Consider the following 27,991-nt stretch of genomic DNA (forward strand, 5'->3'; position numbering starts at 1 on the left):
AGGAACCCCATCCAGTTTCGGCCCCTGCCGCTGGCGCGTGTGACGCCAGCTGATCCCTGCCTGTCGCTGCGCAGCGGTCAGGACCCTCGCAGAGGGGCTGTTATGGTGGTAAGGAGAGCAGGGACTGTAAGGGCTGTGGGCGTCTGACGGAGGAAACGAGTAAGTTTTTTGTAAAAGTGCTCCTCTTTGCTGTTTTCTGTGTGCATGGGACAGTGCTTGCTATCGATGACCCCCACAGGGTTACAGCGTGGGGCTGGCAGATCCCGGTGAGTGGGTGAATTCAGTGCTGCTGACAGGAACCAGCAGCACCCCAGGCAGCAATCGGGGGTCTGTCCCACCAGTGAAACGCTGCCGAAGAGACTGGGAGCTGTGCGGAGACCTGCAGCCACCGCGCTGCGGCTGGGGAGCAGCAAGGGCTGGGGCAGCTCCGTCGTGTTTCCAGCGCTGGAAGGGGGGGAGTACAGATTCACAGAATCATTAAGGTCGGAAAAGACCTCCAAGATCATCCAGTCCAGCCGTCACCCCAGCACCCCCAGGCCTGCTAAACCATGTCCCCAAGTGCCACATCCACACGGTTTTTGAACCCCTCCAGGGATGGGGACTCCCCCACTGCCCTGGGCAGCCTGGTCCAACGCCTGACCACTCTTTCAGGAAAGAAATTTTTCCTGATATCCAATCTAAACCTCCCCTGATGCACCTTGAGGCCGTTTCCTCTCGTCCTGTTGCTGGTTACTGGGGAGAAGAGCCCAACCCCCCCTCCCTGCCCCCTCCTGGCAGGGAGCTGCAGAGAGCGAGAAGGTCTCCCCTCAGCCTCCTCTTCTCCAGCCTGAGCAGCCCCAGCTCCCTCAGCCGCTCCCCAGCAGACTGGTTCTCCAGACCCCTCCCCAGCCTCGCTGCCCTTCTCTGGACCCACTCCAGCCCCTCCACGTCCTGCTTGTGGTGAGGGGCCCAAAGCTGAGCACAGCACCCGAGGTGCGAGCGCTCAGACCCGAAGCCCGGCGAGGACCCAACCCGGCTCTTCAGGGCGGGTCGCTCCCGCTGCCCCCCCCGCGCCTTTGAGCTCCGTCTGCAAAGTCCCCGGGTGACCCCCCCCCCCCCCCCGGGCGCCATGGCCGGGCGGTCTCGGGGGTGGGGACAGCCCACGGGGGGGGACAGGAGGACATCCCATGGGGGAGGGAGGACAGCCCACGGGGGGGGGGGCAGGAGGACAGCTCCCGGGGTGGGGGGGACAGGAGGCCAGCCCACGGGACAGCCCCCGGGGGGGGGCCAGGCCAGCCCCCAGGCGGGACGGCGGGGGGCAGAGGGCCGCTGGGGCACAGGGCGGCGGCGGCAGCGGGCAGAGCCGAGCGGGTGAGTCCCCGCTCCTGCTCCTCTGCTGCGGGGTGTCGGGCTCGCTTGGCTGGGGGGGCGGGGGGAACCGGCACCTCCTCTGCTGACTGCACCCACCCGTGGGTGCTGCGGGGCCGGCGGGGTTCACAGCGCGGTCCCTGCTGCCGGGCCGGGGGCTGGGGGGGCTCGGGTGAGACCCCCTCCTCCTCCTCTTCCTCCTCCTCCCGCTCCTCCTCCTCCTCCGGCCGGGTTTCCTCGGAGCTTTCCAGGCAAGTGGGAATTTTGCGTTGCTGGCCCTAAGGCAGCTGCTGGTTTGCGAACGTGTTGCTGCTGGGGCAAAGAGCTGAACCTTGTGTTTAAAGTCATAGATGCAAAGAGCTCCGGTGCTTCCTCTTCAGCCGCCTGTGGCGAGCTCCTTTTCCTTGCGGGATGAGCCCAGGGTGCTTTTCCGATCCCGTCTGAGTCTCCAGGGGTTCGGGGGGGGGGGGGGGGTCGGGAGCGCTTTGCGGGAACGGATCGTGATGCCGGAGGGGATTCGGTCTGGTGCCGGAGGGGATTCATTCTGCTCCTCAGCCCGAAGGAACCGGCGCTGGCCGAGGAATGGGCTCCCCACGGAATGTCTGTGGGAGTCGCATGCTGGTGCCGGTTGAGCCCTGCAGGCCGGGTTTCCCTGGGACGTTTCGTCTCTTGGCCGTTAAGCAGCTGGACCAAACGTGTGGTCGAACAGGTGGGCCCTGGTGGAAGGCGATCGCTGAACCCTTTTCTCGGAAAGTACTGGTTGTGGAGGAACCCCTCAGTTTCTTTAACACTCTGGAAACCAAAGGCGGAGGATGGGCTACAATATTTAAAAGCTATCATGAATTATGAAATATTCTGTGAAAGGAAGTTCAGGGTACTTTTTGGTTAATAAAAAGTGCAGCTTTAGCAAAAATGAAGACCTAAACGCTAAAAGAAGCGACATTATCGCTATGTGAAATACACGAGTGACACGGCCATGGCTGTGAGCAGTTTTGACCTTGGCACAGGACAGATTTGCAGCAGCCTCTGTGGGCTTGGGAGAGCAGCAGCATCCGAGCTCTGGTAAATGCTTCTGCAGCTGGATGGTGCTTTGCTCCCACGGCTGAAGGAAAGGGCTTGCGAGCGCTGCCACACTGCTTTGCACCCGCTTGTCTGCCAGCCGTGAGGCTGCCCTGCAGAGTTCGGGCATCTCCCCCCGCATCCTCCTCAAGGGAGGTCCGGAGGGGTGAAGGTGCCCAGCATGGCAGCCCAGCCCAGGGCAGGGTTTGGGCAGCCCGCATGTGCCTGCATCCTGCGGCCGGTGCGCGGGGATGCTCCGCTCGGGCCGGCCGGGATGACCGAAGCTCCCCGTGGTCCCACAGCCTCGGCACTTGGGCCGAGCAGGTGACACCGTCCCATTTCCAGACGTCTGGAGTTTCATCCTGCAGCCTCTGCAGTCAGTGACAAAAATCCCACTGACTCGGACGCTGCGAGTTCCCTGCTTGACTGGGATCTTTCGTCGCTGGCTGGTTTCGCTATGTGAATTCTTCCGCTGAGGGAGCATGCGTTGGTGTCACGGTAGCGTGGGGAGTTTTGTGTCCACGGACGTTAATGCCTGCCTGTTGAGCTGTAAGGGCGGCTGAAGCTGGATACAAAAAAACATAGTTTACACATTGCTTCTAATATATGCGAGCTGGTAAGAAAGAATAAAATGTGATTATCTGCAAAATGAAGACATCTGCTTTAGCCCCAGTTCTTCCAGGAACCTGTGGTCCCAGCACATCCACCAGCTGCATCAGGACCGAGATTTCTCCCGAGCCTTCGCGCTGGGCTGGACACAGTGTCCGAGGGAGGAGGGGGGGTGTCTCTGAAGGAAACGCCATGAGTTAAGCACGTGAGTTTTTCTTGGCCATTCATGAGCTGAGAAGTATCAAATTATGTAGTGCTCCTATTGTGAAAAGTAACTGGACAAAAATGGCACTTCCTTGCTCACTGGATACTCCCGGTGTGTACACAGTGTTTGCTATCTGTACCGAGCTAGCACAGTCGAGGGGGAGGCAGGCAGCCTTTATTTTGCTGTGTAATTTATTTTGCTGTGTAATCCATGGCTAAGGATTTTAAAAGTAATTGCAGGTACAAATCAGCCTGGTACTCTGTTACCAAAGGGAGAGCTCGGGGCTGAGCGTCTTCAAGGTGGAGAAGATTTTAGAGCCTTTGTTAGCGGTGATGATGCGAGCGCGGAGCACTGGGGAGCTCAGCCCGTCTGTCATGTCCCAGCCGAGACTGCAGAGCTGGCAGGCAGGGAGAGGATCTTCTTACTTGTAAATTGAGAGACATTTGAAGTCCAAGAGGGACAATAAACAAGGCCCGCACAGTGCCGTTGGGCTTGTGGAGCGCAGGACCAGACACAGCTCCACGGGCGTGCTGCGAGCCAGCGGGCGCTCAGGGTCCCGGCTGAAAATGGCGGGGACTGGAAACACCCAGGGCAGATTTGGTCACTTGCAGCTGCTGACAGGGCTGAGGGTGCTGAGGGCTCTTTGCTCACAGTAGAAATACTGAGAATACCGTGTTCAGTGCACCTCGAGTCCTGTGCTCAGCTTTGGGCCCCTCACCACAAGCAGGACATGGAGGGGCTGGAGCGTGCCCAGAGAAGGGCAGCGAGGCTGGGGAGGGGGCTGGAGAACCAGTCTGCTGGGGAGCGGCTGAGGGAGCTGGGGCTGCTCAGGCTGGAGAAGAGGAGGCTGAGGGGAGACCTTCTCGCTCTCTGCAGCTCCCTGACAGGAGGGGGGAGTGAGGGGGGGTTGGGCTCTTCTCCCCAGTAACCGGCGACAGGACGAGGGGCAATGGCCTCGATTGCATCAGGGGAGGTTTAGATTGGATATCAGGAAAAATTTCTTTCCTGAAAGAGTGGTCAGGCGTTGGACCAGGCTGCCCAGGGCAGTGGGGGAGTCCCCATCCCTGGAGGGGTTCAAAAACCGTGTGGATGTGGCACCTGGGGACATGGTTTAGCAGGCCTGGGGGTGCTGGGGTGACGGCTGGACTGGGTGATCTTGGAGGTCTTTTCCAACCTTAATGATTCTACGCTTCTGTGAAAAGAGGTGTCCTCAGCCCAGGGTCTGCAGCCTCTGAGGTGACAGGGTTTCTTTCTGGGGCTGTAGCCTTTCAGTGCAGTGCAGCCTCGGTAAACGTCAGCCTGCAGAGAGGTGGGGGACGTGCACAGCTCCACCTGTCCAGTGACAGAAGCTGGAGACGGGCTAAAGCAAAAGGGTTAAAGAAATGCTGTGCTGGGTAGTTCGAGGAACCAGTCTGGTGGCAGGAGATGCTCTTGCCACAAGAAACAACAAGGCCGTGTCAGCCACACCTGGCTTGCCGGTGTCTGCTGATCGTGTCGGCTGTTTGTCCTTGCTTGCGAAGGTGCCGTCTGCTCCGGCTGCCATGACGCTGAGCAGCTCTGTCCTTCACGTGTTCTCCCAGCTGCCTGCTGTTTCCACACGGGCTTTTTTCGTGGCATATCATCGTGTCATTGGAAAAATGAAGGGAAGACGCGCGGGCTCACCAGGAAGCAACAGTTTTATTCCAACGCTCCCTTCCTTCCCCGGAGCCCCATCGTGGTGCAGCCGGGGGTGCCCTCGAGCCGTAAGACCCACAGTTCTCAGCCTCTCCAGACCGATGCGTCCTTGCACCGCACCAGCTACCTCTGGTTATAAATCCGCTCCCATAGGAAAACACTCTGCCTTCTGTCAGAAGCTGCTGCCACAAGCTGCTGAGCCCCGTTCGCACGCAATTAAACCCCCAACCGCAAGGAAACAATCACAAGGCTTGACCCCATTCTAACCGAGCCACTTGGGGTTCGCTGTTCTCGCCCCCAGGCTCTGCCAGCAGACCTGCTCGCACACCCGCATCGCTTGGTCTCCTCTGGGCGTGCTTCTGCTCGCACTACCGCCAGCGAGCCGCTTCTCTCCTCTGCTCTGCTTGGTGGCACCGGTGTGGTTTGTTGCTCTGGCACCGGTGATTTTGGATGGTGAACCCACCGCGTGAGGCACCTTGGAGCCTACTTTTTCATTTTGGGCTTTCTCCTTCTGGAGGAAGCGGGCTCTGCTTCTGCTGTGTTCCTCCTCTGCGATGCCACAAGTCTCATCGTGGTGATAAAATCATTCGCCCTCCACTCACCTTTGACTGAGTGCTTTGACCTCCTGAGGCTGCAGGTGGATTTGCTGCTGATCTTCTCGTCTGCCTCAGGCAGTTGCATACTTCTCATACCAGTACCACCATTTCGCAAAGGCTCTGTCTGGGTGAGGGTTCACAGACATGACCTTAGGCCACGAGACAGTTTACAGCCCTTGTGTCTGCAGGCTCAGCAGTGCTGAGAGCCAGACGACCCTGTAATGCTACCAACTTCATGGGGGATAAAGCAGATGTGTTCTTAATGCTTGGCTATTCAAATGGCTGTGGCACACTGGCTGCCCTTTGCAATCAGAGTGTTGGAGAAAGCCATCCCACCGCGCTAGAACATAGAAACGCGACTCCAGCACCACCTGGACTTTGCCGTCTGGGGACATCAGGGTTTTCTCCTGTTCCTCATCTGTAAATGAAGCTGACTTTTGAAGACACGGGTACCACTGGGTCTTTCCTGTGTTTCTTTCCCTGCTTCTTTCCTCAGGGTGAACAGAATCATAGAATCATAGAAAGTTTTGGGTCAGAAGGGACCCCCAGAGGTCATCTAGTCCAACCCCCCCGCAGCAAGCAGGGACACCGCTAACTGGATCAGGGTGCTCAGAGCCCTGTCCAACCTGGCCTTGAATGTTTCCAGGGACGGGGAATAGATCAGAGAGGCTTGGCGCCTGTCCTCATGGCAGGGGGTCGCTGCCAGGGGCTGGGGACGGGGACAGGAGGTGCTGGAGAGGAGCAGGAGGGAGCCCGGGGCAAAGCAGTGTGAGATTGGGGTGCGAGCATTCCTGGTCTGAAGGGAGAGAGACCGAGGGGGAAGAGCTGGCGCGGGCTGGGAAGGCGGAAAGAAAGACCTCAGGGGGTGAAAACGTGAAGGGGAAGACACGGCAGAGGCAAAGGGAGAGAAACACCGAGCCGGGGAAGAGAAGAAGAGGCCAGGGAACATGGAGGTGAATGGAGGACAAACAAGCCCTTTTGCTGGCAGCCATCAGCACCGTGCTGGGAGGCCATCGCCACGCTCCAGCCCCAGCCGCGGGCACACTTTGCACGAAGCCGGTTTCTGCCTGGACCCAGGAGCCGCGGCAGCGCGTGCTGAGCGGCTGCGTGCTCGGGGCAGCGGCGCGGGTCTGCAGCCGCGGGGCTCTGCTGGGGGGAGGCCGTGTCGGGGCCCTGCACAGGCACCCAGGCTCTCCCTCCCGCCACCCCGCTGGGTCTGCTCGCTGCTCGTGCGTGTGATGGGCCCCGACCCGCCGCACGAGCGCATGCGTGTGCTCACACACACGCGTGCTTGCACCCGTGCTCACACTCGTGTGCTTACACACATGCATGCTCGTACACACGTGCATGCTCACATCAGTGCTCACACACACACGTGCTACTTTCTTGTCCTCCTTGACAAGCAGCAAGGGTGTTAGTGACAGTTTGGCTAATTAGAAGATATATTACAGATAAATGGAGATTTGCACCATTCCACTTCATATTTTGAAGTTTCCCTATCTGAACTGGTTGAGAATCACAGAATCACAGAATCCCAGCTTGGTCGGGGTTGGCAGGGACCTCTGTGGGTCCCCCAGCCCAACCCCCTACCCAAGCAGGGTCACCCAGAGCAGCTGCACAGCACCGCGTCCAGGCGGGGCTGGAATATCTCCAGAGAAGGAGACTCCACAGCCTCCCTGGGCAGCCTGGGCCAGGGCTCCGGCACCCTCAGAGGGAAGAAGTTCTTCCTCGGGTTCAGCTGGAGCTTCCTCTGCTCCAGTTTGTGCCCGTTGCCCCTTGTCCTGTCGCTGGGCACCACTGAACAGAGTCTGGCCCCGTCCTCCTGACCCCCACCCTGCAGATATTTAGAGGCATTTCTAAGGTCCCCTGTCAGCCTTCTCTTCTCCAGGCTGAACAAGCCCAGCTCCCTCAGCCTCTCCTCCTAGGAGAGATGCTCCAGTCCCTCCTCATCCTCGTAGCCCTGCGCTGGACTCTCTCCAGTAGCTCCTCATCTTTCTTGAACTGGGGAGCCCAGCACTGGACACAGCACTGCAGATGGGGCCTCCCCAGTGCAGAGCAGAGGGGGAGGAGAACCTCCCTGACCTGCTGCCCACACTCCTCCTAGTGCACCCCAGGATCCCCTTGGCCTTCTTGGCACCCAGGGCACGCTGCTGGCTCATGGTCACCCTGTCGTCCCCCAGCACTCCCAGTCCCTCTCCGCAGAGCTGCTCTCCCGCAGATCCGTCCCAGCCTGTACTGGTGCCTGGGATTGTTCCTCCCCAGGTGCAGGACCCAGCCCTTGCCCTTGTTGAACCTCATCAGGTTCCTCTCTGCCAACTCTCCAGCCTGTCCAGGTCACGCTGGATGGCAGCACAGCCTGCTGGTGTATCTACCACACCTCCCAGTTTGGTGCCATCAGCAAATTTGCTGAGGGTACGCTCTAACTCTTCAGCCAGGTCACTGATGGATAAGTTGAACAAGGCTGGGCCAAGTACTGGCCCCTGGGGAACCCCAATAGTTACAGACTTCCAACCAGACTCAGCGCCGCTGATGACAACCCCCTGAGCTCCGCCGTTCAGCCAGTTCCCAATCCACCTCACCGACCACTCGTCCAGCCCACACTGCCTGAGCTTCCCTAGGAGGATGTTACAGGAGACAGTGTCGAAAGCCTTGCTGAAGTCAAGGTAGACAACATCCCTGCTCTCCCCTCCTCCACCCAGCTGGACATGCCATCATAGAAGGCTATCAGATCGGTCAAGCATGATTCCCCCTTGGTGAATCCATGTTGACTACTCCCAATAACCTTCTTTTCCTCCACTAAATGAAGACAAGTTTTGATTGTTTTGGGAAATAGAATATGCTAAATACTCTATTTTTTGCCAAGGCAATCAATAATATGAACTTTTTTCTAGGGTCCCAAGTACCTTTTATTGTAGTGTGACTATTTTTATGCAGCCAAGATTAGTTCAATCTAACTTGCATTGTCAAAATAACACCCAGCCATAGCCAATTTTGTCTGTGATGTTAATTATTTTCCTCACATGCAGTTGTCCTCCCTTTAAAGTCCATTGGTAGTAAGGCCACTGTTGCACTGGTCAGCATACCTGGACTAGATTTTTGAGCGTCCACGTTCAGCACACCGCAAGAGAGCCGGTGACTCCAAGACCTATTGAAAAAGCGGAGGAGGAATCGCTCATCTGTATGTATTCAGGTCACAAGGACCACTGGAAAAAATGTCTCCTACCTGTCTCCTCTTAGCCAGAGCTGAATTGTCAAACGGAGATATTGTTAGCAAAACACAAGAGCCCAAAGCGCCTATCGCTGCCAGGCTCAGTGACAGCTGAAAAAGAATATTTGGAGGTCTTAGAAAAAAAAGAGGCATCTTGGACAGCCTCTCCCTTCCTCTCCCCTTTCTCCCTCTCTGCTGCCTCACAAAGAAGTGACCTTTTAAAATCGCTTATCTGGAAGCTTCAGTTTAAAGAGCTCCTGACACCTCTTGGAAAACACTGAAAAGCTCTTCTGAAAGAGCGCTGCTGCTCCCTGTGTCCCGGGTCCCTTTCTTCCCTCTTTCTCTTTCATTGCTGGGTGCATTTGCATTAGAACGGGCTGCTCCTCGGCAGGTTCCCTGGGTGCTGAAGTCGCAGCCTGGTTTCCAGCATCAGGGAACAGCTGCTGCTGCGCCCAACCTCACACAGCATCTTCTGAAGGGGTAGGAACTGGCCAATGCAGGAGTGACCAGATGAGATGTCCCTCGGCCAAACAGAATTTGGGACTAAGGAAGGAAAAGCTGAGTGGGTTTTATGTTCTTGCAGCTGTCAATAATCTAGGCAGAGTAAGCTTGAGAGATGAAGTTGCCTTGCCCAAGGCCCTTCTGGTGTGACCTGTAAGTCTGATGCTTCTCAGCAGCTAGAGGTTGAGTCCTCGAAAAACTCACTTTGAAGCTGAGGAACTTTGGACCTTTGGCCAAGAAGGCGGGAAGCACAGAATCCCAGCATGGCATGGGTTGGCAGGGACCTCTGCAGATTATCTAGTCCAACTCCTCTGCCACAGCAGGGTCACCTAGAGCAGATTGCACATGACCTTGTCCAGGCAGGTTTTGAATATCTTCCATGTGTTTCAACCCTGACCAACCAAATTGTCTTAGACAGATTCTTGTGTGCCAGTTTGCAGGGAAGGGTTGTGTGTCTTCTGCCTGCCTGCGAGGGAGGAACATTAATCCAGTGATTTAATAAATTTTGGGGCCAGAGGAAATCAGTGCCCCTTCTTGTCTCGTTAGGCTTCTTGCAAAGCTACCATGGCTGAAGTACGGCTGATCGGACGGCTGTGGATAAAGCAGGATATCCCAGGCGGTTCCACTCCTACCGACACCCAGTTGTTGACGACGTGCAAAAGAAGGCCAACCACAGGGTGGCTTGTACTAGCAAGAGTGCAGACAGAAAAACGAGAAGCACCCTATTTTTGGCACTTTTGACATCACGTTTGGAGTACCGTATCCCACCCGAGCACCCTCAGTGCCTGGAAAGCACTGACGTGCTGGAACAAGTCTGGCAAAGGCCACTGAGTTGATATCAAGAGGCAAGAAAGATCACATGGAGGGGCTTCGGTTCCTGCGCAGGATGTCTGTACCGCTTGGAGCAAAACGCTGGAGGCAGCAGCGCCAGTGCCGACCGCAGGGAAGGAGGAACTGCTCATCGCGATAGTAGCATAGCTGTAATTAAAGCACATATTAATTGCTCTGCATCACTAGGCGCTGGGAGCTCTCTGCTGAACATTGTGGTGAGTTTTGTCACCCACTGAATTTACTGACTGTGATTTTATATTTCCTTCACGGTTCTTGCAAAAATATGGAATAGCATCGGGCTACACATGAAACCTCACCCTGGAACCCACCTCACAAACAGCTACAGGGTGAGGTTTATTAATTAGCCAGCTTCAATGCACATAACATCTACCATGGCGATGTAAGTAGCCCAGTGACAGGACTTCAGTAGCCAGGTCAGAACGTTCCTGTAGAAGCAGCCAAGGATTCTTGAGGTTTTCAACACCACTTGGCTTTGGTGCCTTTACTAGCCAGAGTACCAGGCAGGTCTCTCTCTGCAGCTCCTTATTCAGGCTGCAGAGTTTCACGTTTAAGGAAGCGTCTGTGGTCCAGTCTTTGTTATTTTCAGGCCTACAAGATTACACTGAGATAAATGTCCTATTTTCCAGCTTTACTGTCCCAGCTGCCGCTGCAGCTCCACGGCTCTTGAGCAGCACCAGAGCATCTGCTAGCGACACTGGTTGGCTTTAGGATCCTTACGAGGGGTGATGCCTGAGGCAGAAGGAGCAAGCCAAGATGCCAAGCCCAGTCCACACGCACGCCTTGCTGTGAGCTGGCCTGCCAGCTCACCTTGCCGTCGTAGGTGGTCGGACCTTGGAACCCTGCTGCTCAAGCAAGCGTGGGGGACTGCCTGCTGAAGAGCAGGTACTGTGTTGGGTCCTGGCTGGACCCTGAGGCAGGGCCTGTGATGCTGGGACACCGCGTCAGCACTCACCCGGAGCTTGTGTCACCAGAAGCACCGGTGCAGAGCATGGAGATGGAGGCATCAGGCTGGTTTGTACTTGCAAGAGACATGGCCATGCTCAGTGGTGGCCTCATAGGAAGAAAGAGAAAGGGAACCAGGCAGGGAGGGCCACCACAGTTGATATGTTCAGGTCCTACAACCTGGATGAATTAGTGCAGTCTCCTGCCTGCAGCCTGATGCACATGCAGGGGACGCAGTGGTATCCATCACTTTACTCCTTGGGACAACGCACTGGTTGGAGCTCATGGGGTAACCATAGCTGGCACGTCACAGCTCATCCCCGCCTTGTCCTTTTCCTCCTCTTCTTTTTAATCACAGAGGCCGTCTGTAGAGCTGCTCAGAAAGCATGGACCAGATAAAGCCAGTGCCAGGTGCCCAGAGAAGGGGCCTGAGGGCCAGCTGCTGGAGGGTAACCGTTGCTGCTGCTGTGGTGGGCACCATGACGGCCATCTGCCTGGGGATCCTGCTGGGTGAGTGTGCAGCCGTGTATGTTCTTTCAGTTTGTCTGTCTGCTCCAAAAAAGAAATGGTCAGCCCAGCTCACAGTCCTCATAGTAACAATCCTCAAAAGCCTTCTGCTGGGGACAAACCGTGGTCAGCTCTCCCCGCATACACACACAAACTGCAAGGGCTGCACTCAGCTCGTGTTCTCAGTATCTGACTTTAAAGCACTTTATCCTCAGTGTCGCATGACACGTGTGCTCTGTCCCGCTCCTCCAGCCTCTCCCTGCAACTCCCAGATTTCCTCTCGCTGCCCCTCGCTGCCCCAGCCATCTCCCACCACAGCCTCCTGCAGCCACTGACCGTCCCCTGTTTTACTGTCCCACTCCGGAGCACGACCACCATCTCCCTGCCTCTCCCACCTCCGTCCTGCTGCCTCCAGTGCCCCATGGCCAGGCCAGCACCCTGCTGTGGACCCCAGCCTGACCTGACTGGCAGATCCCACCAGCACAGCTCTCCTGTACAGCACCACTTTCTCTGCTGGCGTCGGTACCCAGCACGCCTTTCCCCAGTCTGTTCCTGCAAGGACGGGGCTAATCTGGGATTGCGCTGCCAGGCTGTACCCATCTGCTCACGAGCTTTTGTCTCAAGCTTGACAAAAATCCACCATTTTCAAGTTCAGACTCGTTCAGTGCAGAATTCTCCTACTGCCTGTGTGCGGGGCAGCGCAGCACGGCCACGGGGCACCCCCGAGGCAGCCGGTGGTGCTCAGGGACGGTCAAGCTGCTCACACCAGGGGAGGATAAAAGGGCAGGATGAGACCCAAAGCGGACAGCGAGGAAGGCTGGGTGCAGCCATGGCCCCAGAGCTTTGCGTGTCCTTCGTGCCTCTGACAGACGCCTTCCCTCCCCGGCAGCCTCTCAGCCCGCGGGAGAGACCAGCTTTGAGCACACAGTGGAGCTGCGAGGAATCGCCTTCAATAGCAGCTTACAGGTGCAGAACTCGGACTACTACAGGGTGCTGACGCCTGCTCTCGAGAGGCTGGTGAGTTGATCCGGGCTTGCCAGGAAAGACCTGGGACAGACTGTGGCGGTTCCCCAGGACCCAGCTCGACTGTCCTCAGTCAGCAGAATCTGGGTGCCAAGGGCAGGAGGAAAGCAGGGATTTCTGAGACATCAGCAGGGTGCTCTGTGGGGCTGAGCTGCGCTTTGAGGGGCCCCGTCAGGGCCCTGAGAGACATTTGTGGAGCAGGAAGGGTGTGCTCAGGTCTGTTCCTTGCAAAAGAGAGGTGGTAGGAAGGCATAAAGAAGGGGTGCGCTGCCTCGTGCCCTGAGCCAGGGTGGGAAAAGGGCTACACGAGCTGGACACGGGTGCTCCTGCTGCCTGCAGAGAGAAGAGAAGATGCTTCAGCTGGCTTCAGTTCCCTGCAAAATCCCAGGCAGCATCTAGTCCCGTCTCCCTGGGGTCTTCTGCCCAGTAAGTGTGTGACCATCATTCTTTGCTTTGCAGTTTCTGTCCAGTTTCCAGGACTCCCAGCCGGACTGGAGCTGCACCGGCTGCACCATCCTGGGCTACAGGTGAGTGCGGGCAGCTCTCTCTGCAGACCGCACAGCTCACATTTCAGGCCATCCCGACAAGCTCCACCAAGAAGATGAGCTCACACCTGTGTTCTTGTTCAAAACCAGTGCACAGAGAACCTGCTTTTTGGTCAAGGCTGGTTTTTCTTCTGGGATCACACCAATGTTTTGGGGATCGCACCAATGTTCCGCGTTCTTTCACTGGAAATGCAGTCAGAAAGGCAGAGGAACATGGCTTTGTTCAACCAAAGCTGAGCTTTGGGCCAAAGGAAAAAAAAAAGGAAATGATCATTTCAACCCAGAGCACACCTCCAGAGAAAACCGCGCTTTAAATTATTAAGAATTAGTTTTATTTATTTCCCTCAAGTTCCCTGCAGCTAGCACAAGAGCAGTTCCCTAGCTAGCACGAGAGCCTGTCCCTTGTACTGACCATGGAGCCAACAGCCCCACTAATTCTCTGTCTTCAGCAGGAATGGAAACTCGAGCGTGATCGTCCGCTTCCGCCTCCGCTTCGCCCCCCACGATTCCCAGCTCCTGAGCTCTGCCATGGAGGAGGAAGCTCTCAGGCACGGGCTGGCAGCTGCCCTGCCCGAGCAGGGTCTCTCCCTGGCTGCGTATGGGACCATATCCTCGGCTTCTCTCACAGGTCTGCTCCTCCCGCAGCTGCTGGGCAGCCAGAGCAAGGTGCCCTGGGCTGGGGCTGCCAGCTCCAGAGGTCACGCTGGCAGACCCCCAGACTGTGTCCCAGACAGCCAAACTGCTGCAGTGCAGTGTTGGACACGGAGGTGCTGCCAGGCACCCCAGCAAACCAACGGAAGATGCTCTGCCTGGCTCCCCGCTTCACAAGGCAGCAGCAGAAACGTGCCCGCACCTTGGCAGACATCCGTGGGGAGTCCCCAGGTCCCCTTCCAACGCGAATGCTGTCCCGCTGCTCTCTGCCCTGCAAGGGCAGCTTCGGGGCCCTGCAGCAACAACAGAGCCCGAAGCACAAATCAAAGCTTCTCTGGCTTTTCTTGCAGCCCCTGGGACCAGCCTGGCAGACAAGAGGTCCAGCTTCAGGAGACTGATTGCTGGGCTGTCTGTACCTACAAGTGTGCAGCAGCCCTTAGGCAGTCCTCAGTTGTAGCAATAATTCCTGCTTAGGTAGATATTTCTCATATTTCAGTTATTCTCTGAAAGCACCTGACTAGGAAGTCTCCTTTCCTTCAGTGACTGCGGGGTTGGACGCGACCGTAGGACTCCAGGTCCAGCGGATTTAAAAAAAACCTGTGCTTGGAAAATACGAAGGTGTGGGTTCCTCTGCAGCACCCTCTGCACCCCTGCGACGACGGGCAGGGTCCCTGGGTGTCCGGGAGCCTCGCGCAGCCCGGCCGGAGGGCGCGCAGACACCCCTCGGCTTTCGGCAGCAGCCCCGCTTCGCTTCGGCCTCGGAGCCTGCCCCGGGGCGGCAGCTCGCTGCCACAGCTCCCGGGAATTTCTGCCCGCAGCCGGGGTGGCCCCAAAAGCCCGCAGGGCTGTGGTCGGCTGCTCTGTGCCCACGGTGGGGCAAACTGGGGACAGGCCCCAGTAAGGGAACGGGGCCAGGAGCTCACCGCTGGCTGTGGGGCAGGGAAAGCGACTGCCGGGCAGGAGGAGGAGATGGAGCGAATCCCCTGCCAGCCCTGGAGCAGCACCGTCCCTGGGAGCACACAGCTCCTGTGGCCCCGACTGGGACAGCCCTGCTGATTCCCCTTCCTTCCGCTTTGTCGCAGGTCCCAGCGAGGTTTCTCCCCACAGACCTGGACTGAAGTCGGGTAAGAGTCCGGCAGCGGGCAGAGCTGTGGCTGCACTCCGCAGCCCGACCTGTAGCCGCCTCCTCACTGGTGGCCCAGCTGCAGATACAGAGGCGTTGGTGCCCCATCTTGTTCCGAACCTGGTGCCCCAGGGCCCTGCACCCCTTTCCCCCCACAAGCTCAGCAAGGGCTGCAGCTTCGCTCCCGGCTCCACCCCACAGAGCCTCTGGGGAGCAGTGACAAGGACACCGCGGTGGCTGGGATGGTGGCTGGGAGGGCTGCAGAAGACACCAGTGACCCAAGCCTTGCTGTCCCCAGGGAGCTGCCCCGGAGATACGTTCGCTTGCCGCAACACCCAGTGCCTGTGGAAAGAAAAATGTGGTGGCCAGAAGGACTGCGCCGATGCCTCCGCCAAGAGGGGCTGTGGTGAGTCTCCGGCAGCAGGTCTGCTGGACGTGGGGGACCAGCCACAACCCACTGCCACAGACCTCGGCAGCTGTAACACCACTGGGCTTCTGGGCACTGCAAAGAGCCAAGGACACAGCACAACTTGTCAGGCCAAGAGCAGATGTCTGCGCCAGGATGAGGGGAATTGTACCCTAGAAACACCTTGGTCCCACCACCAACGGTCATAGAACCACAGAATGCTTAGGGTGGGAAGGGACCTTTAGAGGTCATCTAGCCCAACCCCCCTGCAGTGAGCAGGGACATCTTCAACCAGACCAGGTTGCTCAGAGCCCCGTCCAACCTGGCCTTGAATGTTTCCAGGGATGAGACCTCCACTACCTCTCTGGGCAACCCGTTCCAGTGTTTCACCACCCTCAGTGTAAAAAATTTCTTCCTTATATCTGGTCTAAATCTGCCTTCCCTTAGTTTAAAGCCATTAATCCTGACAAAACCATTACTCCTGACAAAACCATTACTCGTGACAAGGCCCACCTTGCTGGTGGGCTGGTGGGCTGGGCAAGCGCCACACGGGAGCAGATCACGAGGCAGTGGCTGAGCTTGTGAAACCAGCCAAGATACTTCTCTCCGGAACTTCTCGCTTTAGAAGAGTCTCAGGGAGGATGCTGGGCCAGTGCTTTGCAGCACTCTTTCCCAAGCCTGCAGGTCAAAGTCTGCCCGGTGGCATCCCTGGCGATGTTCTGCTGCTCCGGTGTGTGCTGGGACCGTGCACAAGGCTGCAGTGGCTTTTCCCGCGAGCGCGTTGCTGGGTGGAGCGGCAGGGTCCCGAGGCACCGGCTCTCTCCCCCCTTTCAGACTGCGGGAGCCGCCCTGCCATGCAGACTGCCAGCAGGATAGTCGGAGGCTCGGCGGCATCCAGGGGCGAGTTCCCATGGCAAGTCAGCCTGCGAGAGAACAACGAGCACTTCTGCGGTGCCGCGGTCCTCACGGAGAGGTGGCTGGTGTCTGCCGCTCACTGCTTTACTGAGTAAGCTCTGGCCACGCTAGCTCGCGCTCCCCGCTCCGTGTTTCGAAAGCTGCCGTACCTTCCGGCTCCCTCTCCCGCTGTACCCGTGTCCTGTGGCACCCGGTTTCCTTCCCCTGCCGGGGTAAGCCTGGGGGAGCTCCCGTCCCGGGGCGGGGGGCAGGACGGGCTGGAGGCAGCGCGCCCGCACCGGGCAGCTCTGCTCTGCGGGGCGATGCGGTGGCTGCCGGCTCACGCGGTCCCGGCTGTCCTCTCATCCAGGTTTCAGGACCCAGCCATGTGGGCAGCTTACACGGGGACCACCTCCCTCAGAGGCTCCGACGGCGGCGCGGTCAAAATGGGCATCGCCCGGATCATCCCGCACCCCTCCTACAACACCGACACAGCTGACTACGACGTGGCCGTGCTGGAGCTGAAGAGACCTGTGACCTTCACCAAGTACATCCAGCCCGTGTGCCTGCCAGACGCGGGGCACCACTTCCCCACCAGCAAGAAGTGCCTCATCTCCGGCTGGGGCTACCTCAGGGGGGATTTCTGTAAGCAAGGTGTGGTGGGTGGCAGAGGGGGCAGGGTGGGCTGTGAGCAGTGCAGGGGGCACCAGGGACAGGAACGGGGGTCGTGGGCTGTGAGACGGGTGGCCGGTCTCGGGCAAGGCTCCCCGCAGCGAGCTCACGGCCGTGTCTTTCTCGTTCAGTGGTGAAACCCGAGTTCCTGCAGAAAGCAACAGTGGAGCTGCTGGACCAGACGCTCTGCTCCAGCCTCTACAGCCACGCCCTCACGGACAGGATGATGTGCGCTGGCTACCTGGAGGGGAAAATCGACTCCTGCCAGGTAGGCTTTGCCCAGGGAAACCAGCACATGTCCCCCCATCAGCCCCTTCCCTCCCAGTATGCACCAAGCAGCAGGATCTGACACCATGGTCATGGTTCCCCCTCAGTGGTCGAGGCCATGCCTTGGACCCAAGCACGGGTCAGGGACCGCAGAAGACAAAACTGAGGACATGTTCTTTAGCGCTTAGAGCAGGGCACTGCTGTTTCAGGGGCTCTTTCGGCTATTTATTGAACTGCTTTTCTCTGCTTCTTGAGCTGTGATTGGGGCTGGCGCTACCGACGTACCTGGCACGTCCTGAGATCAAAATCCAGATGGCAAAGGGCAGCAAGGGAAACTAAAACATACACAACAGGTTTTTGGGGAACGGCTCGGTGTTTTCCCTAGTCAGCCGTTATCCAGCCTGGAATTGTAAGCGGTCAGCTGGAGAGAATCCTGCCCTTTGCAAAGTGTGGGGGGAGGAGGACTGTGGTGGGAGGGGAGGGCTGTGATTTCCACAGCTGGCTGTGGTTTGGCGGCGCCTTTCATACCCGCAGCCACCAGCTGAGCGAAACCGCACGTCTCTGGGGGTAGCACTTCATATCTCTGCACCAAATGCAGCACAGGCTCTGGAGAAGGGGCCAAGAATGGAAGATTTGGGGTTGGATGATGAATATGACCCACCCGGTCATTCGTTACTCACCTAGAGCAATCCACGCCCAGGAGGCACCGCCAGCTTCACAGACACCGCACGTCCTATGTCAGTGACGTTCATATGGCCCCACAGCACCAAAGAATTGACCAGGGAACCACAGGCCAGATCAAGACAACACCACGCAAAGATGAGCAGTCTTCCTGGGTTGCGCATCGTGCAATGAACACCCATCATCTGGCTGTTCAGGGGCTGCTGGGCCTAACATTTAAGAGCAGCAGTTTAACAAATTATCCAACCAGTAAAAATACTTACCCTAGATTTTATGGAGGATGACCTCGTGCTCTTCTGGCATATCACGGGCACAAGGCTACTGCTTAACAGCAGGACAGTGCGCCCACGCAGAGGAGCACTCAAAGGCCAGCACAGGAGATGCTTCACTCATCGCTAGGCTGGAGCAAACAAGCAGAGGTGAGCTGGGATACGCAGGGACAGAGGGACACAGCCTGGCAGAGGTATGCTGAGGGTAGCTGCGGCGAGCTTGGAGCGTCTCCAGGGAGAGCTGACCATCCGGCTTCTCTTGCAGGGTGACTCTGGTGGGCCTCTCGTTTGCCAAGAACCATCTGGCAAGTTTTTCCTGGTGGGAATCGTGAGCTGGGGAATCGGATGTGGTGAAGCCAGGCGGCCCGGGGTTTACACACGTGTTACCAAGCTCAGAGACTGGATCTTGGATGCTATTTCTTCCTCCCCCACCTCCATAGCCCATCCTGTCCTGCCAATACACTCCAGTGCGAACAGCAACGTGGTCAGCTCTGCAGAGCTCAACACCACCACGGCCGCAGCAATCCCCACGGCTTCACCAGCCCCAGCTGCCAGCAAGCCAGCGACTGCATCGAGACCACAAGGTATGAGCACCCGCAGGGCTTCCTTGGCAGGAGGAGTGGCTGCTACAGGTCCAAACGTCAGGTTCGTTCTTCCACCGAGCTGAAACGACCTTCAGTAGGGTGACCCACACAACCCTTGCCTAAGTGCTAAGGGCCACGGCACCAGTGACGCTATCCGGCTGCCCCAGCTCAGCCCAGAGCAGCCTGGCAAAGTCACTCGGTACCTGTGCAGGTGAGTCGCGAGGGCTCCTTTGCTTAGTGTGTAATTAATTTTGTCTGCTCCCCATGCAATCCGTCTGCTCCAGCAGGCCCAGGACAGGGTACCAAGACACAGGAGTGTCAGCTGCCATTTAACTGGTCAGCCACTCACTTTTGCTTGCCACCTAAGGCTCTCCCAGCAGGTCAAAGCTGATGGCTGCAGCTTCACAGGAGCCATGGATCTTCTCCCTGAAGGGGAGGAGGACAGCTGTCTGTAGGATGACCTGTCCGCTCCAAGGGGCCCTCCCAGCAGCTCTGCAAGGAGATACAGATGCAGGGTATTCCTCTAAGTTTAGTATTAACTTTTTATCTGGAATGTCAAGGCCCAGAGGCACAGAGCTTCTGGTTACTCTGCCTTTGAGAAAGGCGCAGGATTAAGAGCAAGGTGCAGAAGGGCAGTTTGGGTGAAAGCCCACGTATGGCTGTGCACAGCCACGGTCAGCAGGCAGGGCTCGGGCAGATGCCTCACGCTTCAGCCCTGACCTGTCCCCACTCAGACTTACTGGTTAGAGAGAGCAAAAATCTCTCCTCGCTTGTCTTCTGCTAGGAGTACTCACAAGTCATGCCTTGGCTTTTGTTCAGAGTGTGGAGGACGACCTGGGTTCTCTAAACCCAGCAAGATCGTGGGAGGAACAGATGCTTCCGGAGGAGAGATCCCCTGGCAAGTCAGCCTGCGAGAAGACTCCAGGCATTTCTGTGGAGCCACCATAATCGGGGACCGCTGGCTGCTGTCAGCAGCTCACTGCTTCAACGAGTAAGAGCCCACCCCCGCCAGCACCGCCGCCCCAGCTCGCCTGCCCGCCGGCACAGAGCTCTGCAGCTCCGGGTGGCTGCGCGGCCGAACCCACACCCGCGGCACTGCAGCCACTGGGGAAGGCCAAGAACACACACTGGGCGTTAATTTTTGTTATAGCTAGAGATGCCCAGGAAAAGGGGGTTCGTGGGGAGGCTGGGATGAAGCAGGGGAAGGTTAAAGTAGCCTAGGCAGGGAGCAAGGACAACACATCCACCAGGGGTGGAAAAGGACAGGCGCCACAAGAGAGTTTCTTCAAGAAGTTTAATCTTGAAAATTGGCTGTAACATAGGAAATAGAGACACGTGGTCAGCTAAGAACCTGCACAGTTCTGTTAAACAGCAAGAGCCAACGCCCAGATTTATAAATAACCGAGATAAAGAAATGAGTAGCAAGAGGATAAAGTTTGTCAAGAATGAAAATTCCTGAAGGCAGACAAGGGGACTAACTATGCAGAGTTCCATTCACGCGTTAGATAGCTGGGCCATAAAGCAGCAAGTGAAATGCAAGGTAGGCAAACGTGAAGTGAGGCACAGAGCAAGAAAGCAGCGCTGTCTGTCTGTCCGTCTGCGGATGATGGTGGCTCTCCCCCAGCTTTCACCAGTCAGAAAAAGAGGTCCGATACACCGTGGGCATTGCCCGGAGAACAGCGGTTCTGTGGACAGTGGCAATCAGAGAGCAAGTGAAAGCTGGTAATTATTAGAAAAACCACTGAGGCATTACCCGTGTGTTGCCGGTAATCCACAGCACACGAGCTTCTCAACCAGTGCCCCTTGTGAAAAGGCTGACGCGAGGCACAGCGATGAGCTGGGTGCGGGACAGCATCTGCAGCAAGCAGGAGAAAACAGCAGCCTGGAGGTGGGAAGGGAGTGTGCGACAGGGACTACACAATCACAAAGGGTACAAAGTGTTCAGGGAATGCCTTCTTACTGTTTTTCTAAGACAGCAAATAATGAAGAGCAGGTGGAAAACAATCAAAAGGAAGCAGTTCTTCGTAAGTGTCATTAAAGTGAATGTTTAAAATTCACACGGGTTTGAAAAAAAATGAATAAAACACAACCCTAGAAAAATCCAAACAAAACGCCCCAATTCCTCAAGACCTACCGAATACAGAGACGCCATCTGCATGCCAGAACACTCCTGCAGTCGGAGATTTCAGGAGTCGAGGAGGGGGTCACTGCACGTTTACCTGCTCTCCAGGACACCCAACGTGAGCCGCTGCTGGAAGCCGCTCTTCGGGCCTGGCTTCGCAGCGCTGCTCTGCCGCGTGCTGGGCTCTGCCTTGGTAAAGGAGGGTGTCAAACAGCGATCACTTCGAGCTGCCCGCACTTTAAATGCCTGAATACATGCTAGACACGTGTGTGAGCACGCATGTTGAGGATTATGTATTTGCAGGACAGATCCAGAGGAGATCGAAGCCTACGTGGGAACAACATCACTCAATGGAACAGACGGGAATGCAGTGAAAGTCAACGTCACAAGAGTGATCCCGCATCCCCTCTTCAACCCTGTTATGCTGGACTTTGACGTGGCTGTACTAGAGCTGGCAAGCCCTCTTGTCTTCAACAAATACATCCAGCCCGTCTGCCTCCCGCTCGCTGCGCAGAAGTTTCCTGTTGGCAAGAAATGCGTCATTTCTGGCTGGGGGGACCTCGAAGAAGGGAACGGTAAGCAGCGCTGTGGCACCGGTTGGTTTGCTCTGGAGCAGCGGCAGCCCGTGCCACTCGACCCAGACAGCCCTGGGAGCATACAGGGACAGGGACAGTCAAGAACTGACAGAAACACGAGAATAAGGGAGAGTAAGGGCACACAGAGCACCACCTTAAACTGCAGCTATTTAGGAGCCACGAGCGAACAAGAAAATAGAGAGAGCAGCTTGTCAGGAACCAGGAGGGACCTTCTGGGCTCCCCTCAGCAGCTCTCCCACGTTCAGCAAGAGCGGGGCACTGCCTCAGTGGCCTGCCGTAGCACTGTCAGGAGAGCGTGCCAGCCTCAGCCACCACGCTCAGTCACAAAGATGTTCCAAGCAATTAGAAAAAGCAAAGATCCCGCTGTGTGGAGAACCTGAGGGTGGCACCTGTGCTACCAGAGAAGCCCTACGGTCCCTCTGACAGCTGGCCAGGAGCCCACGAGCTGTCACGACAGCAGAAACTTGCTGCCTGCGGGCAGTGTCCTTCGCCCAGCTACGAAGCTGCACCCTGGGGTGAGCCAGGAGCTTCAGGGCTGCTGAGAGGTGAGCTCACACCAGACCCGACTCCGGTGTGGGATTAGAGCCTGTTTTCCTGAAGCACGTGTCGGGTCAGTCTAAAAGCCCTTAGTTCCCACTTCCCTCTGCCGCACTCGCTAATCCCGTGGTTTTCCTGCAGTCACCAAGCCTGAGGTCCTGCAGAAAGCCTCCGTGGGCATCATAGACCAGGAGACCTGCAACTTCCTCTACAACTTCTCCCTCACGGACCGAATGATCTGCGCTGGCTTCCTGGAGGGGAAGATAGACTCATGCCAGGTATTTCTCTGCTCCTCTGTGGATTGTTCCAGAAAGCTGGGCTAACTCACAGCCTCGGCACATCCTTGGCAGATATTTACTGAGCTGCTGTACCTCAGCTCAAAAAATCCACCCCGCTGCCTTGGAGCTTTAGAAAAGTAAACAAAGTTCCATCAAGTTTGGCATGACTTTAACCAACATCCCACTGCTCTGCCTGGTCAGACTGGAGCTGTGGGTGAAGCAGGTCTCCTCCTGTGGCAGCAGGACAGTGGTAGGTGGTGGTGGCTGTCCTTCACTTGCAGCCTCTGCACCCTCATGTCTTGCACACACACTGCATGGCAGCAGACAGCCCCAGGGGGCTGGAGAAAGAAGAGTTCGGGGCTAGCTAAGCCCTCCCAGCGTGGCTGAGGGGCAGCTCCACGGAGACTTGTCTTGGGGAGATTGGGCTGAGCAGCCGTTGCCTTGCTTCTTCCTCAGGGAGACTCGGGTGGACCCTTGGCCTGTGAGGTGACCCCAGGTGTGTTCTATCTGGCTGGCATCGTGAGCTGGGGCATCGGTTGTGCCCAGGCTATGAAACCTGGTGTGTACTCCAGAATTACCAAACTCAAAGACTGGATCCTGGACACCATCTCACAGTGGCCCAGTCCCGGCACAGGCACCCCTTCCAGTTCAGCCATCACTAGAACTCCTGCTGCAGCCATCCTCACCCACCAGCCCAGCTCAACAGCAGCAAGTCCAATCAACAGAACCACCCTGGGGATGAAGATGACCACAACCATGGAAGAAACCTCTACAGGTCTGAAAACCACTGAGCCTGCCAAGCCTACCCAGACCCCAGGTAAAACTGATGACAGATTTATTGATACGTTGGTAAGAGGCCTCCAGCCCCAGCAGAAGTACTGAGCAGACGGTACTGAGCACAGGGTACCCTCAGAGGGTGCTGAGCAGGCCATGGGTTCTTGCCTTCCAGTGGTGCCTTGTACCAGCCTCACCTTCAAGTGTTCCAGCAACGTCTGTATTGGAAAAGAAAATCCTGAATGCGATGGCGTTGTTGACTGCAGCAACGGCGTTGACGAGCGCAACTGCGGTGAGTGCTGCTTTGCAGCTTGCGGCTGCTGCCCAGCCTTACTCTGCGTCCCCCAGACCCCCCAGCGCAACCCACCAGCTCCACGGGGGCTGTCTTGGGACCCACGTTGTACGCTGGGGGCCTGGGCCAGCCCCTGGTGCTCCAGGTCCTACTTGGTCTGCTAGAGCCTGTAATGAGATCAGGCTGGATGAGCAGGGTCCAAACTGTCTGCCAGGGAACGAGGCCTTTTCTCCCGTGCTGTGAACATCAGAGCCCCTTTCCCAGCACCCGGACCTTCCGGCCAGTCAGTCTGCTAGCTAGAAAGACAGCTCTGCTCAACATGGCAGCCCAGGAGGTGTCTTGCCATCCCCAGGACTGCTCCTTGGCCTGCACATTCCTCGCTGCGAGACAGCTCAGCCAGTCCATCCAAACGTCCCCTCCGGACACAGCACATCCCTGGAAGGTGTGATCTGTGACACCAAGCAAAAGTTCCCAAGCCATACCAGGTCTGCAGAGCCTTGCCTCACAGTCCCAGCATGGCAGGGGTTGGCAGGGCCCTCTGTGGGTCCCCCAGCCCAACCCCCTGCCCAAGCAGGGTCACCCAGAGCAGCTGCACAGCACCGCGGCCAGGCGGGGCTGGAATATCTCCAGAGAAGGAGACTCCACAGCCTCCCTGGGCAGCCTGGGCCAGGGCTCCGGCACCCTCGTGTTCAGATGGAACTTCTTGTGCTTCAGTTTGTGCCCGTTGCCCCTTGTCCTCAGCATCAGATGGGTGAATGAAATTCTTCACATCCTACTGCCCTATGTTCCCTGTCCATGGCACGGGGTTGGAACGAGATGATCTCTAAGATGATCCTGGGGTTCCCACCCAAACCATTGTAGGATTCTATGACTCTCTGTCTCCCCAGAAGGCCACCCCATGGCACAGGTTATGGAAGGAGGGCAGATATCCCTTTCACTTAACGGTTACTTAAACCCACGGTGCCTCTTCTGTCCCAGACTGTGGCTTAACAACTGCTCTGGCCTTCAGCAAAATCGTGGGTGGCAGCACTGCGGCTCGAGGAGAGTGGCCCTGGCAAGTCAGTCTCTGGCTTCGGCGGAAGGAGCACAAGTGCGGGGCTGTCCTCATTGCCGACCGGTGGCTGCTCTCCGCAGCTCACTGCTTTGACATGTAAGTCTGAGATGGGCTGGTGAAGCCAGCTGGCTCTTGCCCTTGCTCCCGTCAGACCACCTACCCTTCCCCTTCCCACGGCTGGCACGCTGTGTCCCACTGGGAACACACGCTCCCTGGTACCGATGTGCCCTGCAGGTAAGCGTGACGAGGAATGAGTGGAGCAAAGCCTGGGTATGTCCACAGAGCGATGGAGACAGGGCTGCTGGCCTCACAAGGTGTGGCCATGGTGCATCCCAGCCCCACAAGCCGAGGAACAGCCCTCCTTGTGAGGCCATGCTCCTAACGGCCAGGTTTGCTGTCTTTCTGCAGTTACAGCGACCCCAAAATGTGGGTGGCCTTTCTAGGATCCCCCTTCCTGAACGGCATCGATGGCAAAACGGAGAAAATATTCCGTATCTACAAGCACCCTTTCTACAACGTCTACAGCCTGGACTACGACGTGGCACTGCTAGAGCTGAACACGCCCGTCAAGTTCAGCAACACCATCAGACCTATATGTCTGCCAGACAACTCGCACATCTTCCATGAAGGAGCCAGATGCTTCATCACAGGCTGGGGCTCCACGAAGGAAGGAGGTACGGGTTGGGAGGGCTCCCTCACATCCATGATGGCCGAGCTAAGTGCCATCTACCCTGTGAGCCCAAACATCTGCGACTCCCGCTCCACTGCCCCAAGATAATACCCTGCAGGGCTGGGGATCCCAACCTTGGGATCCCAACCTGGGCAAGGCCTGGTGTCACCATGATCTCCTCCCCAGCTGCCAGGCGCTGGGCTCCTCCGTTTGATTACCCCTCTGCACCCCTGCAGACTTCCCAAGCTTTCTACACAGCAGCCACTGTGCCCCCCATCATAGTCATGAAGGTTGGAAAAGACCTCTAAGATCATCAAGTCCAACTGTCACCCCAACACCCCCATGCCTGCTAAACCGTGTCCCCAGGTGCCACATCCCCACGGTTTTGAACCCCTCCAGGGATGGGGACTCCCCCACTGCCCTGGGCAGCCTGGGCCAACGCCTGACCACTCTTTCAGGAAACAAATTTTTCCTGATATCCCATCTAAACCTCCCCTGACAACTTGCGGCCATCCCCGCAGCAGCTGCTCCAGCTGTGCTCCTGCAGTAGAAGGACCACGCTGACAGCACATCTGTCTGTCAGCCGAGGTGCCCGACAAACCACGCACCAAAGGGACCTTCCTGGGTTTGCTCTGCTGGGGAGGAACCAGCCCTGATTCGCTTCCCCAGTGCAGATCTCTCCTTCGGCTCCACGCTCCTCCACACGCGGCTGCTTCTCAGGTGCTCTGCACCCAGCTGACAGCAGCACTTGTCTCCTCAGGTCTCATGTCAAAGCACCTCCAAAAAGCAGCAGTGAACATCATTGGAGACCAGGCCTGCAAAAAATTCTACCCGGTGCAGATCAGCAGCAGGATGGTGTGTGCCGGCTTCCCGCAAGGCGCCGTCGACAGCTGCTCGGTGAGTGCGAGGGCAGCGAACGCTGCGCCTGCGACTCAGCGAACCGGGGCCAAGTCCCCGCGCTGTATTCTCCCAGGAGGGCCTGGCCCTGCCTCCCGTAGCTCAGCTGTCCGCCAGCCATCGCCACCGGCTGCTGCCATCATCCCAGCCCTGCGCGCACCTCGGTCTGTGCCACCAACCCATGATGGGTCAGGGGAACAGGCAGAGAGGTAACGCCGAGCAGGAGAGCACAGGGACACCATGGAGCCCGTTCCATGACACTGCTGTGCCCCTGAACGTGCTCTGCCATGTTCCAGACCCCCAGCCGCAGGCTGTGTGTGCAGGCACACCGCCGAGCAGCGCTTGGCAGCAGGCTCCTGGTGAGGTGGGGAACGGGGAAGCAAATGCTCCCATGTCACACAATCCCAGCATGGCAGGGCTTGGCAGGGCCCTCTGGGGACCACCCAGCCCAACCCCCTGCCCAAGCAGGGTCACCCAGAGCAGCTGCACAGCACCGCGTCCAGGCGGGGCTGGAATATCTCCAGAGAAGGAGACTCCACAGCCTCCCTGGGCAGCCTGGGCCAGGGCTCCGTCACCCTCAGAGGGAAGAAGTTCTTCCTCGGGTTCAGCTGGAGCTTCCTCTGCTTCAGTTTGTGCCCGTTGCCCCTTGTCCTGTCGCTGGGCACCGCTGAGCAGAGTCTGGCCCCGTCCTCCTGACCCCCACCCTGCAGATATTTAGAGGCATTTCTAAGGTCCCCTCTCAGCCTTCTCTTCTCCAGGCTGAACAAGCCCAGCTCCCTCAGCCTCTCGTCCCCCCAGAGGGGAAGGACATCTCACAGCTGGGGAGCTGGGCTGCCGTTTTGGTCTGACACAGGACCCTGTTCCTCTCTCTGCAGGGCGATGCCGGTGGGCCCCTGGCCTGTAGAGAACCCTCAGGGAAGTGGTTTCTAGCAGGAATCACAAGCTGGGGCTATGGCTGTGCCAGGCCATACTTCCCTGGTGTCTACACCAAAGTCACAGCCGTCCAGGGCTGGATTGCACAGAACCTCAAGCTCTGAAGCTGCATTTCGCCACTCAGGGAAGGCGACGGATGAGAGGAGCAACTGCCAGAGGACGCACTGACCCCTCCGCTATTGCACATTCGTTTTGGTCCTGCAAAGGGGTGCAGATGGCCTGCGGGTATGAAACAAATGCCAGCGTTGTGGGACCCACTGCAGTTGTGACACCAAGGCATTTGATAACTGCTTTGCATAGAAAGGTACAATTCTAGACATTTTCTATAAATAAATGAGGCCTGTCCCATCGTAAGACTTGACCAAACATCCTACGCATTAGAACGTGGCCTTTCTGGTCGGAGGGTGCCCGAACCATTGGCCAGAGATTCCTGGGGTCTGGCTGACCTCTGCCTACGAGTCGTCACCCCAAAGCCACGCCAAGAGCCAAGCGAACGTCGCCCCAGCCCAGAGTTACGCCCTCACGGCTCTGATGGAGCCGTTACGTTGTGCAAATGGCTTTTGGACAGGGAATGCTACTGCTCCCGCTCAGTGCCTGGTACGAGTAAGCTCAGTGGTGACCCCCTGGCTCACCATTTGACCACAAGGTAGGACTAAAACACGTGGGACTTAAGATTGCACAGGCCCTCATCTGTCTTATAAATCAGGACAGGCTTCTCACACCCCGGCATGCCCCCAGCTCCCTTTGCATAAGGGAACAGGTGATTAAATTAACAAAGATTAAGGCATAGCCACACAGACCACTGTTCTGGTTAAGCAAGGTGGGCAAAATTCAAAGTGCTAAGAAAGCGGCCCATGGATGCAGCTCCTTCAGTGGGAAGTCGGGTCCTGCCAGCCAGCATAAGGCACACAGACACCTTTGTTCATGAGAAAAAAACTGCTGCAGAGCTCACGTGTCGAGTCTTGGGACATGTCCCTGGACGTCTCCTCATAGATTCAACCACCAAAACCAAACAGCAGCTCGTACCCAACCCCGTTCCCAGTCTTTGGCACTTAAGCTCTCCATTTGGGTATAGCAAGAGGTTTCTTCTTTCCCAACCCAGCTGGCAGCAAGACCCACCACTTTCCCAGCTGGAGCACTAGCAAGGTGAGAGACCTGGCTTCCAGGCACAGCTCAGCTCAAGGTGGGTTCAGATCCGTGGCTGGAACACTTGTGGGATGCTC

General features: G+C 57.4%; 1 protein-coding gene across 5 annotated transcripts; it reads left to right on the forward strand.

The window, feature by feature from the left end:
- Nucleotides 1-1,260: 1,260 nt before the first annotated feature.
- On the forward strand, nucleotides 1,261-27,122 carry TMPRSS9 (transmembrane serine protease 9). 5 transcript variants are annotated; one of them, XM_075444119.1, is made up of 20 exons: nucleotides 1,261-1,350; nucleotides 11,352-11,503; nucleotides 12,390-12,517; nucleotides 12,983-13,050; nucleotides 13,518-13,696; nucleotides 14,802-14,843; nucleotides 15,141-15,248; nucleotides 16,083-16,254; nucleotides 16,513-16,796; nucleotides 16,946-17,082; nucleotides 18,297-18,615; nucleotides 19,435-19,606; nucleotides 21,041-21,312; nucleotides 22,012-22,148; nucleotides 22,605-22,965; nucleotides 23,098-23,214; nucleotides 24,193-24,364; nucleotides 24,677-24,942; nucleotides 25,699-25,835; nucleotides 26,711-27,122. In XM_075444119.1, exons 2-20 carry the CDS (start codon nucleotides 11,380-11,382, stop codon nucleotides 26,870-26,872), a joined length of 3,357 nt encoding a protein of 1,118 aa, XP_075300234.1. In that variant the 5' UTR covers nucleotides 1,261-1,350; nucleotides 11,352-11,379; the 3' UTR covers nucleotides 26,873-27,122. The 5 variants fall into 5 exon arrangements, with proteins under 5 accessions (XP_075300234.1, XP_075300236.1, XP_075300235.1 ...); XM_075444121.1 differs by having other exon boundaries at nucleotides 16,513-16,787; XM_075444120.1 differs by having other exon boundaries at nucleotides 13,521-13,696.
- The last annotated feature ends 869 nt before the right edge of the window (nucleotides 27,123-27,991 follow it).

Source organism: Opisthocomus hoazin, chromosome 27 (assembly GCF_030867145.1).
Source record: "Opisthocomus hoazin isolate bOpiHoa1 chromosome 27, bOpiHoa1.hap1, whole genome shotgun sequence".
Classification (NCBI taxonomy): Eukaryota; Metazoa; Chordata; class Aves; order Opisthocomiformes; family Opisthocomidae; genus Opisthocomus; species Opisthocomus hoazin.